This window comes from Phaenicophaeus curvirostris, chromosome 33 (assembly GCF_032191515.1).
Source record: "Phaenicophaeus curvirostris isolate KB17595 chromosome 33, BPBGC_Pcur_1.0, whole genome shotgun sequence".
NCBI lineage: Eukaryota > Metazoa > Chordata > Aves > Cuculiformes > Cuculidae > Phaenicophaeus > Phaenicophaeus curvirostris.
Window position 1 is genome coordinate 1,470,649 of NC_091424.1, and position 17,246 is coordinate 1,487,894.

The 17,246-nt window shown below is 45.4% G+C and overlaps 1 protein-coding gene across 1 annotated transcript in view; it reads left to right on the forward strand.

Moving 5' to 3' along the window:
- Positions 1-10,793: 10,793 nt before the first annotated feature.
- LOC138732512 (olfactory receptor 14A16-like) overlaps positions 10,794-17,246 on the forward strand; it is a 42,673-nt gene continuing 36,220 nt past the window's right edge. Inside the window, exon 1 of the mRNA XM_069879114.1 lies at positions 10,794-10,919. Coding sequence (XP_069735215.1) covers positions 10,794-10,919 — 126 coding nt within the window. The remainder of the gene's footprint in view (positions 10,920-17,246) is intronic.

The window sequence follows — 17,246 nt, forward strand, 5'->3', positions numbered from 1 at the left end:
TGTGATGAATGGGAATGGGTGGGGTGTTGTACATAGTCGGAGTGCGGTAGTCTCTCAAGCTGCCTGCCAAAAATTAATACACAAAATTGTTAATGTATTTCTTGATTCTATGGCTGCACTTAAAAACAACTGATAACATCACCTTCTGTATTGTACAAAATAGTGAAAGATGTCCCTGCTAGAAGTTATAGAAGAAAGGGTTTTTAAAATGAATACTTTATTGGCGACACTCAATAGGGAGAAATTTCAATCTGTTGAAGGAAAATTCTAATCTGAAATTTCTGTATTTCTGTTCTTCACTATTACAATATTTCACTTTCATTGCACAGAAGTATGAAGAGTAGCTACCAAAGATTTATAATATCTCGTATTCCAGACAATTACCAAAAACCTCTTTCTTTTATCAAACTCTACTATATATTTCTTTTATTGGTTAATGAATAATCGAAATCTTGAAGAAAATTTTAGATGGATTGTATGGTAAAGTTTAGCCCTTTCATAATAGAATAAGTTTGATTTCTATGATGTAGAGAAGAATTGTTACTGAATCCTCGAGATTTCTACATGGGGGTAGTGTTGTGGTTATGGTCTTTAGCGTTATGTATAGGGACATTGGTCTTAGGATTATGGTTAGGTTTAGCGACATTAGTTTTAGATTTATGGTTATGGTTTGGGTTAGCAGCATTAGTGTTAGGATTAATATTAGTGATATTAGACTTCTGGGTAGGGTTGTGGTAAGAGTTCCAAAGACCAGACTACTTCCCATGCCCAGCCCGTTCCCAAGCCCCACCTTTGCCCACGCTCTGCCCGATCCTAGCCCCGCCTCTTTCCATGCCCTACTAATTCCCACAATCCAACTATGACCAACACCCCACCCTTTCCCATTCATCACACCATCACATAAGTTCTGCTTATTTCCTGCGCCCGAACTGTTCATATGCTCGGGCTCTTCCCTTACGCGACCCTCAGCCTCACCCATACCCAAGCTGCACATAGTCTTGCGACCTGATTATTGCCACGCTTCTTCTATTGTCACACCCAGCGTGTTCCCATGACCCGCATGTTCCCATACTCCCCCTATTTTCCACGCCCTGCCGATTCCCATCATCTTTTTGTTCCCATGTTAAATCCTCACCCATGCCCGTTCCAGCGCCCCACCCATTCCCATGCTCTGCCTGATCCCTTGCCCTGCCCGTTCCCGCACCCTATCCTTTTCCACGCCCTGCCCGTACAAATTCCCCAACACTTCCCATGCTATGCTGGTTCCCAACCCCTGCCTGTTCTCACGCCCCACCCATTCCCGTGCTCTAACTTCTTCCTCGATCTGCCCGTTCCCGAACCCCCGCTATTTTCCAAGCTCCGTCTATTTCCACCACCTGCTTTTTCCCACACTCCATCCTCAGACCTGCCCGTACCCATGCCTTGCCCATTCTGACGCTCTGCCTTTTACCCACAACCTGTGCATTCCCACACCCCACCCATTTCCACGTACTGCCTCTTCCCACACCCCGCCCATTCCCACGCCCCACCATTTCCCACGCTCTATCTTTTCCCATGCCCTTTACATTCCCACACCCTGCACGTCCCCACACCCCACTCATTCCCACACTCCATACTCAGCCCCACCCATTCCCACCCTCTACCTATTTCCCACGCTCTGTTCTTGGCCCAGCCCCTTCCCACTCTCCACCTATTTCCCGCGCTCCACCACAGCTCCACTCCACCTGTACCCACATTCCTCCTATACTCATGCCCCACTTTTTCCCACGCCGTTCCTCTTAACACACCCTGCCCCATCCCACATGACACCTATTCCCACTCTCTGCTTTTTCCCAGGGCTCGTCTGATCCCACGTTACATAATTAATGCATGCAGTACTTTGAAGGCTCAAAGGTGCGTTAAACTTATTAATAAGCAGGGCAGAAAGATTTTTAATCTTGACTAAAAAGAAGTGGAAGTGTTATTTTTGAACTTTCTTTTTTTTTTACAGGAATGAACAGAGAGAGGTTAATGTGAAATTGAGAGAGCATGTTTCTTTAGGTTTTGTGTTTTCAGAGTGTAAGAGTAACTGACACAGGTTTTGGCAGATTATTCTCCACTTTGCAAGGTACTATAGAAGTGGTTAGGAATATGTCTCTTTTCAGAGATGTGAAGAAATATGAGCTTGGTCTGCGACCTAAAGACTAGGATTTTTTAGTTCACCATAAACCATCTGAGTCTCGGAACTGCTCTGGCACACTTGGGAGAGGAGAATATGGGTGAATTTAATGACCTCAAAACCACAGCTTCTGATAAAGATGTTTGATAACTAGTTATGTTAAGAATGTTTTTCTTTGTTTTTAGGTTTGGTTTTTTTGGTTTTTTTTTAAGAATGTGAATGCATAGGTCTTAAGCAAGTACCAACAGCTAATTTTAAGAACTTATCACTAAAATTCGTTCTTATGTACGAATACATCCTCTGCAAAACTAGTTATCTTCTATTCAATTCGATATCCGTTGATGATATCCTATATTTGCTTCCTAAAACAAAACTTAATTTGAGAGAGGAGTAAACAGAACATTTCCTCGTTATGTTCTTCTTTAAGTTAAGCTGTGGACCTCAAAAGCTAAAAATATTGAGCATGTTCTAGAGGCAATTGAAATAAACTGTCGGGGAGGGTGAAAACATCTGCATGGATTATGCTTATTCATCTCTATGTTGTGAGGTACATCATTTGTTTTTCAAGCTGCCTGCCAAATATATAGAGAGAAAATTGCTAATATATTTCTTTATTCGACAGTGGCACTTGAGAAATTACTGATATCATAACCTTATTTATCATAAATAAATAGTGCCAGATGTCCCTCCTACAGAGTATAGGAGGAAGGTGTATAAAATAAATACATTATGGGTGACATTAAATACAGAGAAATATTAATTGAGTGAAGGAAAATTCTAATTTGAAATTTCTAAATTCCTATGCATCGCTGTTAAAATATTACAATTTCATATCATAAAAGAATGAAAAGCAGCTACCAAATATTTAAAATATCTCGAATTTGAGAAAGTTACCAAAAACCACTTTCTTATATAAAACTCTCCTATATTTTTCATTTCTTGGTTAATGAATATTCAAAATATTAAAGAAAAATATTGTTGGATTTCATGGTAAAGTTTAACCCTTTTATAATAGAATAAATTTGATTTCTATGATGTAAAGAAGAGTTCTTAATGCCTCCTAAAGGTTTGTACATAGGGGTAGGGTTATGGTTAGGGTTTGGGTCATTAGGGTTATGGTTATGTTTAGGGTTAGCGACATTACTTTTAGGGGTACAGTTATGGTTTGGTTTATGGTTCAGTTCAGCGACATCAGGGTTTGGATTATGGTTAGAGATATTAGCCATAGGGTTAGGTTTAAGGTTAGAGTTCCAAAGACCAGACTATTTCCCATGCCTAGACCGTTCCCAAGCCCCAGCTTTTCTCATGCTCTTCCCGATCCTAAGCCCCGCATCTTTTCATGCCCCACTAATTCCCACACTCCAACTGTGTCCAACACCCCGCCCATTCCCATTCATCACACCATCACGTTGTGCTTATTTCCAAACCCCAAACTGTTCCCATGCTCTGCCTCTTCCCCTGCTCGATCCTCTGACCTGCCTATACCCACGATGCACACATTCCTACAAACTGGCTATTGCCACACTCCTTCAATTTTCACACCCAGCCTGTTCCCATGACCCACTTGTTCCCACACTCCATCTATTTCCCAAGCCCTGCAGATTCCCACCACCTGCTTGTTCCCAGGCTCCAACCTCAGCCCCGTCAGTTCTCGAGCCCCACCATGTCCCACGCTCTGCCTGTTCCCACATCCCACCCATTCCCATGTCTCACCCTTTCCCATGCTCTACATTTTCCCACGCCCTGCTTGTTTAAATGTCCCACTCCTTCCCATTCTCTGCCTGTTCCCACGCCCTCCCCATTCTCACACCCCACCCATTCCCATGCTCTAACATTTCCCACCCCCAACCAGTTCACATGCCCCCCCCATTTCCCTGCCCTGCTGATTCCCATCACCTTCTTTTTCCTACCCTCCATCCTCAGCCCTGCCGGTACTTGCGCATCGCCCATTCCCACCTCTGCCTGTTCCCACTCCCTGCCCATTCCCACGCCCCACCCTTTCCCACGCTCTACCTTTTCCCACGCCCTGCCCGTTCCAGAGCCCCGCCTATTTCCCATGCCCCAGCCATTCCCACGCTCCATGCTCAGCCCCGCCCATTCCCACCCTCTGCCTATTTCCTACTCTCTGATCTTGGCCCAGCTGCTGTCAGAAGAGATGCTGAGCAAGAATGACCATGAATGCTGCAAAGCCTCTGGAGATAAAACTGCAGAGAACTTTGATAACCAGCTAGCCTCCAGCCTGAGAAAATTCAACATCAGTGGCAAAACCAAGAAAGCATAAAAACAATCACAGTGGTCACGAGGAGCTGGGAAGGGGAAGAATAGCTGTGGAAATTTTTATGAAGGACTTGCAGGACTGTTATTGACATTTCATTATGGTATAAATATGAGGTTGTAACAATAAACTTGGCCTCAGTTGAACTTAAATGACAGTCCATGTCTGTTTAATATGCCAAAAGCTGCTTCCCACTCTCCATCTATTTACCACGCTCCAACACAGCTCCACTCCACCCATACCCACATTCCTCCTAGAATCACGCCCCGCCCTTTCCCACGCCTTTCCAGTTCCCGCACCCCACCCGTTCCCATACACCACCTATTCCCACTCTCTGCTTGTTTCCAGGGCTCATCTCATCCTATGTTCCATCCTCTGCCCTTCACCATCACACGCCCCTAAACACAAGAAGGATGTTGAGGCTCTGGAGCGAGTCCATGAGGAGCAACAAAGATGGTGAAGGGGCTGGAGAACAGGCCCTATGAGGAACGGCTGAGAGAGCTGGGGTTATTAAGCCTGGAGAAGAGGAGGCTGAGGGGAGACCTCATTGCTTTCTGTAACTACCTGAAGGGAGGTTGTAGAGAAGAGGTTGCTGGCCTCTTCTCCCAAGTGACAAGGGACAGGACAAGAGGAAATGGCCTCAGGCTCTGCCAGGGGAGGTTTAGGCTGGACATTAGGAAAAATATATTTCACAGAAAGGTCATTGGGCACTGACAGAGGCTGCCCAGGGAGGTGGTTGGTCACCTTCCCTGGAGGTGTTTAAGGCACGGGTAGACGAGGTGATAAGGGACATGGTTTAGTGTTTGATAGGAATGGTTGGACTCAATGATCTGTTGGGTCTCTCCCGACCTGGTTATTCTATGAATCTATGATTCAATGATTTTATGTCCCTGCTACAGAGTATAGGAGAAAGGGGGTATAAAATAAATACATTATGAGTGACATTAAATAGGGAGAAATGTCAATCGTGTGGAGGAAAATTCTAATTTGAAATGTCTAGAATTCTATTTATTGCTGTTTAATTAGGGAAAATTAGGTTAGGGTTAAGGTTAGACTTCCAAAGACCAGACGATATCCCACACCCAGACCATTCCCAAGCCCCAACATTTCCCATGCTCTGCCCAATCCTAAGCCCCGCCTCTTTCCATGACCTACTAATTCCCACACTTGAACTATGTCCAACATCCCATACATTCCCATTCATCACACCATCACATTTCCTGATTATTTCCCATGCCCGAACCATCCCCACGCTCTGGCTCTTCCCCTACTCGATCTTCTGCCCAGCCCATACCCACGCTGCACATAGTAGAATGACCTGGCTATTGCCAGGCTCCTCCTATTCTCACACCCAGCCCACACCCATGATCTGCTTTTTCCCACAATACACCTATTTCCCTCGTTCTGCCAATTCCCATTACCTGCTTTTTCCCATGCTCCAACCTCAGCCCCACCCATTCCCGCACCCCACCCATTCCCACGCTCTGCCTGTTCCCACACCCTGCCCTTTCCCGCGCCACACATATTTCCCATGCCCCACCCATTCCAACGCTCCATACTCAGCCCCGCCTATTCCTACCCTCTGCCTGTTCCCACGCCCTTCCAGTTGTCATGACCCATCCATTCTCGCGCTCTGCCTTTTCCCGTGCACCCCCCATTCCCACGCTCTACCTGTTCTAATGCCCTGCCAGTTCCCACGCCCCACTTTTTCCCAAGCTCTGATGTTCCCACGCCATGCCCATTCCCATGTCCCACGTATTTCCCACCACCACACATTGGCACACTCTGCCTGTTCCACACCCTTCCCATTCCCATGCCCCATACTTTCCCACGCTCTACATTTTCCCACGACCTGCCCGTTCCCATGCCCTGCCTATTTCCCACACCCCACCCATTCCCACGATCCATAATCAGCCCTGCCCATTCCCACCTTCTGCCTATTTCCCACACTGTGTTCTTGGCCCAGCCCCTTCCCAATATCCACCTATTTCCCAGGCGCCACCACCCCAGCTCCAATACACCCGTTCCCACATTCCTCCTGTACTCACGCCCCTCTGTTTCCCACACCTTTCCAGTTCTCACACCCAGCCCATTCCGATGCACCAACTATCGCCTCTCTCTCATGGGTGAATTTAATGATCTCAAAACCATAGCTTCTGATAAAGGCTTTTGATACCTAATAATGGTAAAAGTGTTTTCCTTTGTTTGTTGGTTGTATTTTTATTATTTTATGAATATAAATGCATAGACCTTAAGCAAGAACCATCAGCTAATTTTAAGAACTTACCACTAAAATTCTTTCTTATGTATGAATACTTCCTTTGCATAAGTAGATATCTTGTATTCAATTGGATATCCCTTGAAAGTTGACCTACGTTTGCTTCCTAAACCAAAAATTTATTTGAGAGGGGAGTAAACGGAACATTTCCTGGCCATGTTCTTCTTCAAGTTAAGCTGTGGACCTCAAAAGGTAAAAGAATTAAGCATGTTCCAGAGGCAGTTGAAACAAACTGACGGGGGGAAGAAAACATCTGCATGGATTATGCTTATTCATATCTATGTTGTGAGGAACATAATTTATCTCTCAAGCTGCCTGCCAAAAATAAATACAGAAAATTTCTAATGTATTTCTATATTCTGTGGTGGCACGTAAGAAACAACTGACAATCTAACCTTCTGTATTGTACAAGATAGAGCCAGAATCCCTCCTACAGAACATAGGAGGAAGGGAGTATAAAATAAATACATTGTGGGAGACATTAAATAGGGGGAAATTTCGATATGGTAAAGGAAAATTCTAATTTGAAATTTCTAAGTTTCTATTCATTGCTATGTGATCATAATATTTCATTTCATAAAAGAATGAAAAGGAGTTATCAAAGATTTAAAACATCTCAAATTCTAGAAAATAAACAAAAACCTCTTTCTTATATAAAACTCTACTATATATTTCATTTATTGATTAATAAATATTCAAAATCTTAAAGAATATTTTAGGTGGATCGTATGGTAAAGCTTAACCCTTTCATAATAAAATAAATTTCATTTCTATGATGTAAAGAAAAGTTGTCTCTGCTTCCTCAAGATTTCTACGTAGAAGTAGGGTGTACAGTTAAGGTCGTTATTTTTAGGTTAAGGGTCATTAGGGTAAGGGTTGTGGTTAGGGTTAGCAAAATTAGTTGTAGGGTTACGGTTATGGTTCGGTGTATGGTTCGGGTTAGCATTATTAGGGTTAGGTATAGGGTTAGAGGTATTAGCCTTATGTTTAGGGTTAAGCTTAGAGTTCCAAAGACCAGACTATTTCCCACGCCCAGCCGGTTCACAAGCCCCACTTTTCCCATGCTCTTCCCGATCCTACGCCCCGCCTCTTTCCATGCCCCACTAATTCCCACACTCCAACTATGTCCAACACCCCGCCCATTCCCATTCATCACACCATCACAATTTCTGCTTATTTCCCAAGCCCGAACCGTTCCCATGCTCTTCCTCTTCTGCTGCTTGAACCTTTGCTCTGCCTATACCGACACTGCACATATTCTTATGACCTGGCTATTGCCAGGCTCCTTCTATTCTCACATCCAGCCCGTTCCCATGACCCGCTTGTTCCCACACTCCATTTATTTCCCACACCCCACTGATTCCCATCATCTGCTTTTTCCCACGCTCCAACCTTATCACCAAAATTCGTTCTTGTGTATGAATACTTCCTTTACATAACTAGTTATCTTGTATTCAATTGGATATCCGTTGATATTGGATATCCACTTCTTTGGTGGCACCCAGCAGCAGGACGGTGTCTTCTGTGGTGGGGTGGACATTTTGAGGCAGTAGGAGCTTCCCTGAGTGGGGAAGTCCACGAAAATCCTAGGCGGGGGTGGGGTCCTGACAGCCCGCACATGCTGGTCCTGCGCGGTGCCTGATGGGAGTGGGCAGTCCCGGCGGCTACCGCGGGAGATTTAAACAGTCCCCCTGGGAGCACGGCGAAGAGGAGCACGGCAAAGAGGAGCACGGCGAAGAGGAGCGGGGCAGTTTTAGTGGCAGGGCAAGAAGGCAGGGCGAGAAGGAAGGGCACAGAGAGGACCTAGAGACTAGACAGAAGACATCGAGGACCATGGTGGCCACCCAGCAGAAGATTAAAGCTGATCCGTGTGCTGCAGCAGGCAGGATGGATGCTGCCACCCAGCCAGAGCCACAGTGGGTACATGCAGCTACCCAGACCCTGGGCTGCAGGTAGTGCCCCCCTCCCACACCACCTCGTGCCTCTGGTACTGGCTCCACTTGTGAAAGCTGCGCTCGAGTGGGGAACTCCTTCACATGGTGGAGGAGTTAAGGGAGGAGGTAAAGAAAGAGAGAACTATCAGGGAGTGTTAGAGGGAGATAGACCATAGACATTTCCAGGCTATGTTCTTCTTTAGGTTAAGCTGTGGACCACAAAAGATTAAAAAATGAGCATATTCCAGAGGCAGTTGAAATAAACTGATGCGGAGGAAGAAAACATCTGCATGGATTATGCTTATTCATCTCTATGTTGTGAGGTACATCATTTGTCTCTCAAGCTGACTGCCAAAAATAAATACAGAAAATTGCTGATGTATTTCTATATTCTGTAGTGGCACTTCAGAAACAACTGACAACATAACCTTCTGAATTGTACAAAATAGTGTCAGATGTCCCTCCTACGGAACATAGGAGAAAGGGTTTATAAGATAAATAAATTATGGGTGACAATAAATAGAGAGGATTTTAGATGTGGTGGAGTAAAATTCTAGTTTAAAAGTTCTAAATTTCTATTCATTACTATTTAATCTTACTCTTTCATTGCATAAAAGAATGAAAAGTAGCAACCAAAAATTTACTAATCTCAGATTCTAGACAGTTATCAAAAACCTCTTTCTTATATAAAATCTACTATATATTTGTTTTTTTGGAAAATAAATATTCAAAATCTTGAAAAAAAATATAGATGGATTGTTTGGTAAATGTTAACCCTTTCATACTAGATTAAATTTGATTTCTATGATGTAAAGAAGAGTTCTTAATGCTTCCTCAAGTTTTCTACGTAGGGGTAGGGTTATGGTTAGGGGCATTAGGGTTAGGGTTGTGGTTAGGGTTAGTGACATTGGCTTTAAGGTTACAGTTGTGGTTCGGTTTCTGGTTTGGCTTAGTGACATTAGGTTTAGGATTACGATTAGCGATATCAGCCTTCGGGTTAGGGTTAAGGTTAGAGTTCCAAAGACCAGACTATTTCCCACGCCCAGCCCGTTCCCAAGCCCCACCTTATCCCATGCTTTGCCCGATCCTTAGCCCCGCCTCTTTCCATGCCCCACTAATTCCCACACTCCAGCTATGTCCAACACCCCACCCATTCCCACTCATCACACCATCCTAAGTTCTGCTTATTTTCTGTGCCCAAACAGTTCCCACGCTCTGCCTCTTCCCCTCTTCCATCCCCTGCCCGACCCATACCCACACTGCACATATTCCTACGACCTGGCTATTGCCACGCTCCTTCTAGTCTCACACCAAACCCTTTCCCATGACCCGCTTGTTCCCACTCTCTTCCTATTTCCCACTCCCCGCCCATTCCCATCATCTGCTTTTTCCCACGCTCCAACCTCAGCCCCGCCCATTCCCGCACCCCACCCATTCCCATGCTCTGACTCTTCCCACACCCTGCCCCTTCTCATGCCCCACCCATTCCCACACTCTGTCTTTTCCTGTGGCAACGTTGTACAGAGAAGATGGCCTGGATGCTGTGGGACTGAGCAATTCTATCAAAGCCTTGAAACAGAGAGTTGAAAGATAAACAAAGGCCAGCTCAAAGGAATACAAGAGCTATTTCAGTGGGAACAAGCACCAGCTGAAAGAAAAACAATTCTAGAGAACTATCAACATAGTTTATTTGAATGTAACTTGGTTTCTTAGCCTGCGCAGTATTTTAGCAAATTCTATGTTAGTAATAGCTTTATGGACAGCTACCTTTAAACAAGAATACACCGGAGATACCCTCGTGGGCACCCAGGAATGGGACCAAAAAGGGTTTAGAAAGAAAGAGCTAAGCTCAATCAATTGAACACTCGCTGATCATCTTGATCTCTGTGTTTGATTCCATGACGCTACTGTCTAAATTTCCCCGTGCCCCTCCCATGTTCACGCTCTGGGTAGGGCGTGGGAATTGTTGGGGCGCGGGAACGGGCAGGACGTGGGAAGAGGAAGAGTGCAGGAATGGGTGGGGTATGGGAAACTACAGGGCGTGGGAACAGCCAGAGCATGGGAACTGGTGGGGCGTAGGTAGAGGCAGAGCATGGGAATGGGTGGGGTTTGGGAATTGGCAGAGCGTGGGAAAAGCAGAGCATGGGAATGGGTGGGGTGCGAGATCAGGCGCGGCTGATGATGGAGCATGGGAGCAAGCAGGTGGTGGGAATTGGCGAGGCGTGGGAAATAGGTGGAGTGTGGGAAGAAGCAGGTGATGGAAACGGGCTTAGTGTGAGAATAGAAGGAGTGTGGCAATAGCCAGGTGGCAGGAATATGTGCAGTGTGGGTATGGGTGAGGCAGAGGATTGAGGAGGGGAAGAGACAGAGCGTGGGAATGGTTCGGGAGTGGGAAATAAGCAGAACTTGTGATGGTGTGATGAACGGGAACGGGTGGGTTGTTGGACATGGCTGAAGTCCTGGAATTAGTGGGGCATGCAATAAGTAGGGTCTTCGGATGGGGCAGAGCATGGGAAAAAGCTGGGGTTTGGGAACGGGTTGGGCCCTGGAAGTAGCCTGGTCTTTGGAAATCTAACCTTAACCCAAACCCTAATATCACTAACCCTAATCCTAACCCTAATGTCACTAACCCAAATCATAAACGGAACCATAACTGTAGCCCTAAACCTAATGTCGGTAACCCTAACCATCAATCTAAACCTAATGACCCAAACCGAACGTCCCTAACCGGAACCCTACCCCTACCTAGAAATCTTGAGGAAGCAGGAAAAACTCTTCTTTACATCATAGAGATCAAATTTATACCTTTATGAAGGTCAAATTTTACCATAAAATCCATCTAAAATTTTCTTCAACTTTTTGAATATTCACTTACCAATAAATAAAATATATAGTAGAGTTTGATAATAGAAATAGGGGTTTGGCACTTGCCTATAATTTGAGATATTTTAAATCTTTGGTAGACACTTTTCATTCTTCTATGCAATGGAAGAGTAAGATTAAATAGTGATGAATACAAATTTAGAAATTTTAAATCAGAATTTTCCTCCACCATGTCGACATTGCTCCCTAATTATTGTCACCCATAACGTATTTATTTATGTCCCACCTTTCTCCTCTAAAGTGTAGCAGGGACATCTGGCACTATTTTGTAAAATACAGAAGGTTATGTACTCAGTTGTATCTTAAGTGCCACCATAGAATAAAGAAATAGATTAGAAATTTTCTGTATTTATTTTTGGCAGGTAGCTTGAGAGACAAATGATGTACCTCACAAGATAGAGATGAATAAGCCTAATCCATGCACATGTTTTCCTCCTCCCCATCATCTAGATGATAGTAGATTTTGATAACAGAAAGTGGGTTTTGGTAATGGTCTAGAATTTGAGGCATCTAAAAAATTTTGTATCTACTTTTGATTCTTATATGCAATGAAAGAGTAAGATGACATAGCAATGAATAGAAATTTAGAAATTTAAATGTCAGTTGAGTGGAGGAAAATTCTAATTTGAAATTTCTAATTTTCTATTCATTACTATTTAATCTTACTCCTCCTTTGCATAAAAGAATGAAAAACACCTACCAAAGATATAATAATATCAAATTCTTGACAATTACCAAAAACCTCTTTCTTATATCAAACTCTACTATATATTCCATTTTTTGGTAAATGATTATTCAAATACTTGAAAAAAATTTTAGATGGATTGTTTGGTAAATGTTAGCGCTATCTTAATAGATTAAATTTAATTTCTTATGTAAAGAAGAGTTCTTAATGCTTCCTCAAGTTTTGTACGTAGGGGTAGGGTTATGGTTAGGGGCGTTAGGGTTAGGGTGATGGTTAGGGTTAGTGACATTGGCTTTAAGGTTACGGTTGTGGTTCGGTTTCTGGTTTGGGTTAGCGACATTCGGGTTAGGATTACGATTAGCAATATTAGCCTTAGGGTTAGAGTTAAGGTTAGAGTTCCAAAGACCAGACTATTTCCCACGCCCAGCTTGTTCCCAAGCCCCACCGTATCCCATGCTTTGCCCGATCCTTAGCCCCGCCTCTTTCCATGCCCCACTAATTCCCACACTCCAGCTATGTCCAACACCCCACCCATTCCCATTCATCACACCATCCTAAGTTCTGATTATTTTCCATGCCCGAAGAGTTCCCACGCTCTGCCTCTTCCCCTCTTCCATCCCCTGCCCCACCCATACCCACGGTGCACATATTCCTACGACCTGGCTATTGCCACGCTCCTTCTAGTCTCACACCGAACCCTTTCCCATCACCCGCTTGTTCCCACTCTCTTCCTACTTCCCACGCCCTGCCCATTCCCATCATCTGCTTTTTCCCACGCTCCAACCTCAGCCCCGCCCATTCCCGCACCCCACCCATTCCCACGCTCTGACTCTTCCCACACCCTGCCCCTTCTCATGCCCCACCCATTCCCACACTCTGTCTTTTCCTGTGGCAACGTTGGACAGAGAAGATGGCCTGGATGCTGTGGGACTGAGCAATTCTATCAAAGCCTTGAAACAGAGAGTTGAAAGATAAACAAAGGCCAGCTGAAAGGAATACAAGAGCTAGTTGGGTGGGAACAAGCACCAGCTGAAAGAAAAACGATTCAAGAGAACTATCAACATAGTTGATTTGAATGTAACTTGGTTTCTTAGCATGCGCAGTATTTTAGCAAATTCTATGTTAGTAATAGCTTTATGGACAGCTACCTTTAACCAAGAATACACTGGAGATACCCTCGTGGGCACCCAGGAATGTGACCAAAAAGTGTTTATAAAGAAACAGCTAAGCTCAATCAATTGAACACTCGCTGATCATCTTGATCTCTGTGTTTGATTCCATGACGCTACTGTCTAAATTTCCCCGTGGCCCTGCCATGTTTACGCTCTGGGAAGGGCGTGGGAAATAGGCGGGGCTTGGGAACGGGCAGGGCGTGGGAAAAGGTAGAGCGTGGGAAAGGGTGGGGCTTGGGAATGGGCAGGGTGTGGGAACAGGCAGAGCATGGGAATGGGTGGGGCATGGGAACAGACAGGGCGTGGTAATTGTTGGGGCGCGGGAACGGGCAGGGAGTGGGAAGAGGAAGAGTGTGGGAATGGGTGGGGTATGGGAAAATAGAGGGTGTGAGAACAGTCAGAGCATGGGAACTGGTGGGGCGTAGGTAGAGGCAGAGCATGGGAATGGGTGGGGTTTGGGAATTGGCAGAGCGTGGGAAAAGCAGAGCATGGGAATGGGTGGGGTGCGAGATCAGGCGCGGCTGATGATGGAGCATGGGAGCAAGCAGGTGGTGGGAATTGGCGAGGCGTGGGAAATAGGTGGAGTGTGGGAAGAAGCAGGTCATGGGAACGGGCTTAGTGTGAGACTAGAAGGACCGTGGCAATAGCTAGGTGGCAGGAATATGTGCAGTGTTGGTATGGGTGAGGCAGAGGATTGAGGAGGGGAAGAGACAGAGCGTGGGAATTGTTCGGGAGTGGGAAATAAGCAGAACTTGTGATGGTGTGATGAACGGGAATGGGCGGGGTGTTGGACATGGCTGGAGTTTTGGAATGAGTGGGGCATGGAAAAAGGAGGGGCGTAGGAACGGGCAGAGAATGGGAAAAAGCTGGGGTTTGGGAATGGGTTGGCTATGGGAAATAGTCTGGTCTTTGGAACTCTTACCTCGAATTTATACTTCTATGAAAGTTTAAACTTCACCATACCATCCATCTAAACTTTTCTCCGCGATTTTGCATATACATTAACCAATAAATGAAATATATAGTAGACTTTTCTAAGAGAAAGAGGGTTTTGGTAACTGTCTAGAACTCGAGATATTTTAAATCTTTCGTAGATACTTTCCATTCTTTTCTGCAATGAAATAGTAAGAATAAATATCAATGATTAGAAATATAGAAATTTCAAATTAAAATTTTCCTCCACTCGATTGACAATTCTCCCTATTTCATGTCGCCCATAATGTATTTATTTTAGAAACCCTTTCTCCTATACTCTGTAGCTGGGACATTTGGCATTACTTTGTACAATACAGAAGGTTATGTTCTCAGTTGTTTCTTAAGTTTCTGCTGTTTCGGCAGCACCCGGCAGCAGGACTGTGAGTTCTGTGGTGGGGTGGATTTTTGAGGCTGTGGGAGATTCCTAGAGCCAGGAAAATCCCAGAAAACCCAGGCGGGTGTCCTGACAGCCCCCACATGCCGGTCCCGTGCAGTGCCTGATGGGAGGGTGCGGTTCCGATGGCTACCTCTGGAGATTTAAACGCTGAGAAGCCATTAACACTGCTTCTTCAACAGCACCCGGCAGCAGGACTGTAAATTCTGTGCTGGGGTGGACTTTTTGAGGTGGTGAGACTTTCCCTGAGCCGGGAAAATCCCAGAAAAACCCAGGCGGGGGCGGGGGTGCTGACAGCCCCCACAAGCTGGTCTTGCGCGGTGCCTGACGGGAGGGGGCGGTCCCGGCGGATACCACGGGACATTTAAACAGTCCCCCTGGGAGCACCGTGACCTGGAGCACATCAAAGATGAGCGTGGCAGGTTGAGGAGCGTGGCAGGTTGAGGAGCGTGGCAAAGAGGTGCGGGGCAGTTTGAGCGGCAGTTCGAGTGGGCAGGGTGAGAAGGCAGGGTGCAGAGAGGACCTAGAGACTAGGCAGAAGACACCAAAGACCATGGTGGCCACCCAGCAGAAGATTAAAGCTGCTCCGTGTGCTGCAGCAGGCAGGATGGATGCTGCCACCCAGACAGAGCCACAGTGGGTGCATGCAACTCCCCAGCCCCTGGGCTGCAGGCAGTGCCCCCCTCCCACACCGGCTCGTGCCTCTGTTACTGGCTCCACTTGTGAAAGCTGTGCTCAAGTGGGGGACTCCTTCCCATGGTGGAGGAGTTAAGGGAGGAAGTAAAGAGGCTAAGGACCATCAGGGAGTGTGAGAGGGAGATAGACCAGTGGAGCAGGGCCCTCTCACTAACTCAGCAGCTGCTGGAGCTGGTGTGTCCAAACACCATCCACTTGCAAACTGCAAGGCTGGGGGAACAAGAGATGGGGAATGGCAGCAAGTTCCTGCCAGAAGAAAGAAACCTGCTCCCCTCACTTAGACAGCAAAACCCCAGATCCCCCTGGTAAACAAGTACCATGTGCTGCAGGTGGAATCCAATCCTGAGGATGAGGATGATGGCTCCCACAGCCTAGAATCTTTCCCTAGGCCACACCACCCTCAGAAAAAGATAAAAACATCCTCCATCAAGAAGAAGAGGAGGGTGATTGGTGTAGGGGACTCCCTCCTAAAAGGAACGGAGGGACCCATCTGCACGGATTATGCTTATTCATCTCTATATTGTGAGGTACGTCATTTGTCTCTCAATCTGCCTGCCTAAAATATATACAGAAAATTCCTAATGTATTTCTTTATTCTACGGTGGCACTTAAGAAACAACTGAGAACATAACCTTCTGTATTGTACAAAGTAATGCCAAATTTCCCTGCTACAGAGTATAGGAGAAAGGGGGTATAAAATAAATACATTATGGGCGACATGGAATAGGGAGAATTGTCGATAGGGTGGAGGAAAATTCTAATTTGAAATTTCTATATTTCTATTCATGGGTATTTATTCTTACTATTTCATTGCAGAAAAGAATGAAAAGTATCTACCAAAGATTTAAAATATCTCAAATTATCAAAACCCACTTTCTATTATAAACCACTACTATATATTTCATTTATTGGTTAATGAATATTTAAAATCTTGAAGATTGTATGGTAAAGTTTAACCCTTTCATAATACAATAAATTTGATTTCTATGATGTAAAGAAGACCTCTTACTGCTTCCTCAAGTATCTACATAGGGGGAGGTTTACAATTAGGGTCGTTAGGGTTAGTATCATTATGGTTAGGGTTATGGTTAGGATTAGCAACATTAGTTTTAGGGTTACGGTTATGGTTCAGTTTATGGTTCGGGTTAGTGACATAAGGGTTAGGATTAGGATTAGCGATATTAGCTGTAGGGTTAGGGTTAAGGTTAGAGTTCCAAAGACCAGACTATTTCCCACGCTCAGCCCGTTTCCAAGCCCCAACATTTCCCATGTTGTGTCCAATCCTAAGCTCCGCCTCTTTCCATGCACTACTAATTGGAATCACAAATCATATAGTTCGGATTGGAAGGGACCTTAAAGATCATCTAGTACCAACCCCGCTGCCATGGGCAGGGACATCCCTTCAGACCAGGCCGCCCAAGGCCCCATCCAAGCTGACCCCGAATGTGGGTGTTCAAGGCCAGGTTCCACTCTCCAACTATGTACAACATCCCGCACATTCCCGTTTATCACACCATCACAAGTTCTGCTTATTTCCCATGCCCAAATAGTTTCCACGCTTTTCCTTTTCCCCTACCCGATCCTCTGCCCCGCTCATACCCACGATGCACATATTCCTATGAACTGGCTATTGCCACACTCCGTCTGTTCCCACACCCAGCCAGTTTCCATGACCCGCTTGTTCCCACACTCCACCTATTTCCCACGTCCTGCTGATTCCCTTCATCTGCTTGTTCCAGCACTCCAGCCAAAGCCCTGTTGCTTCCCAAACCCCACCCAATCCCACGCTCTGCCTG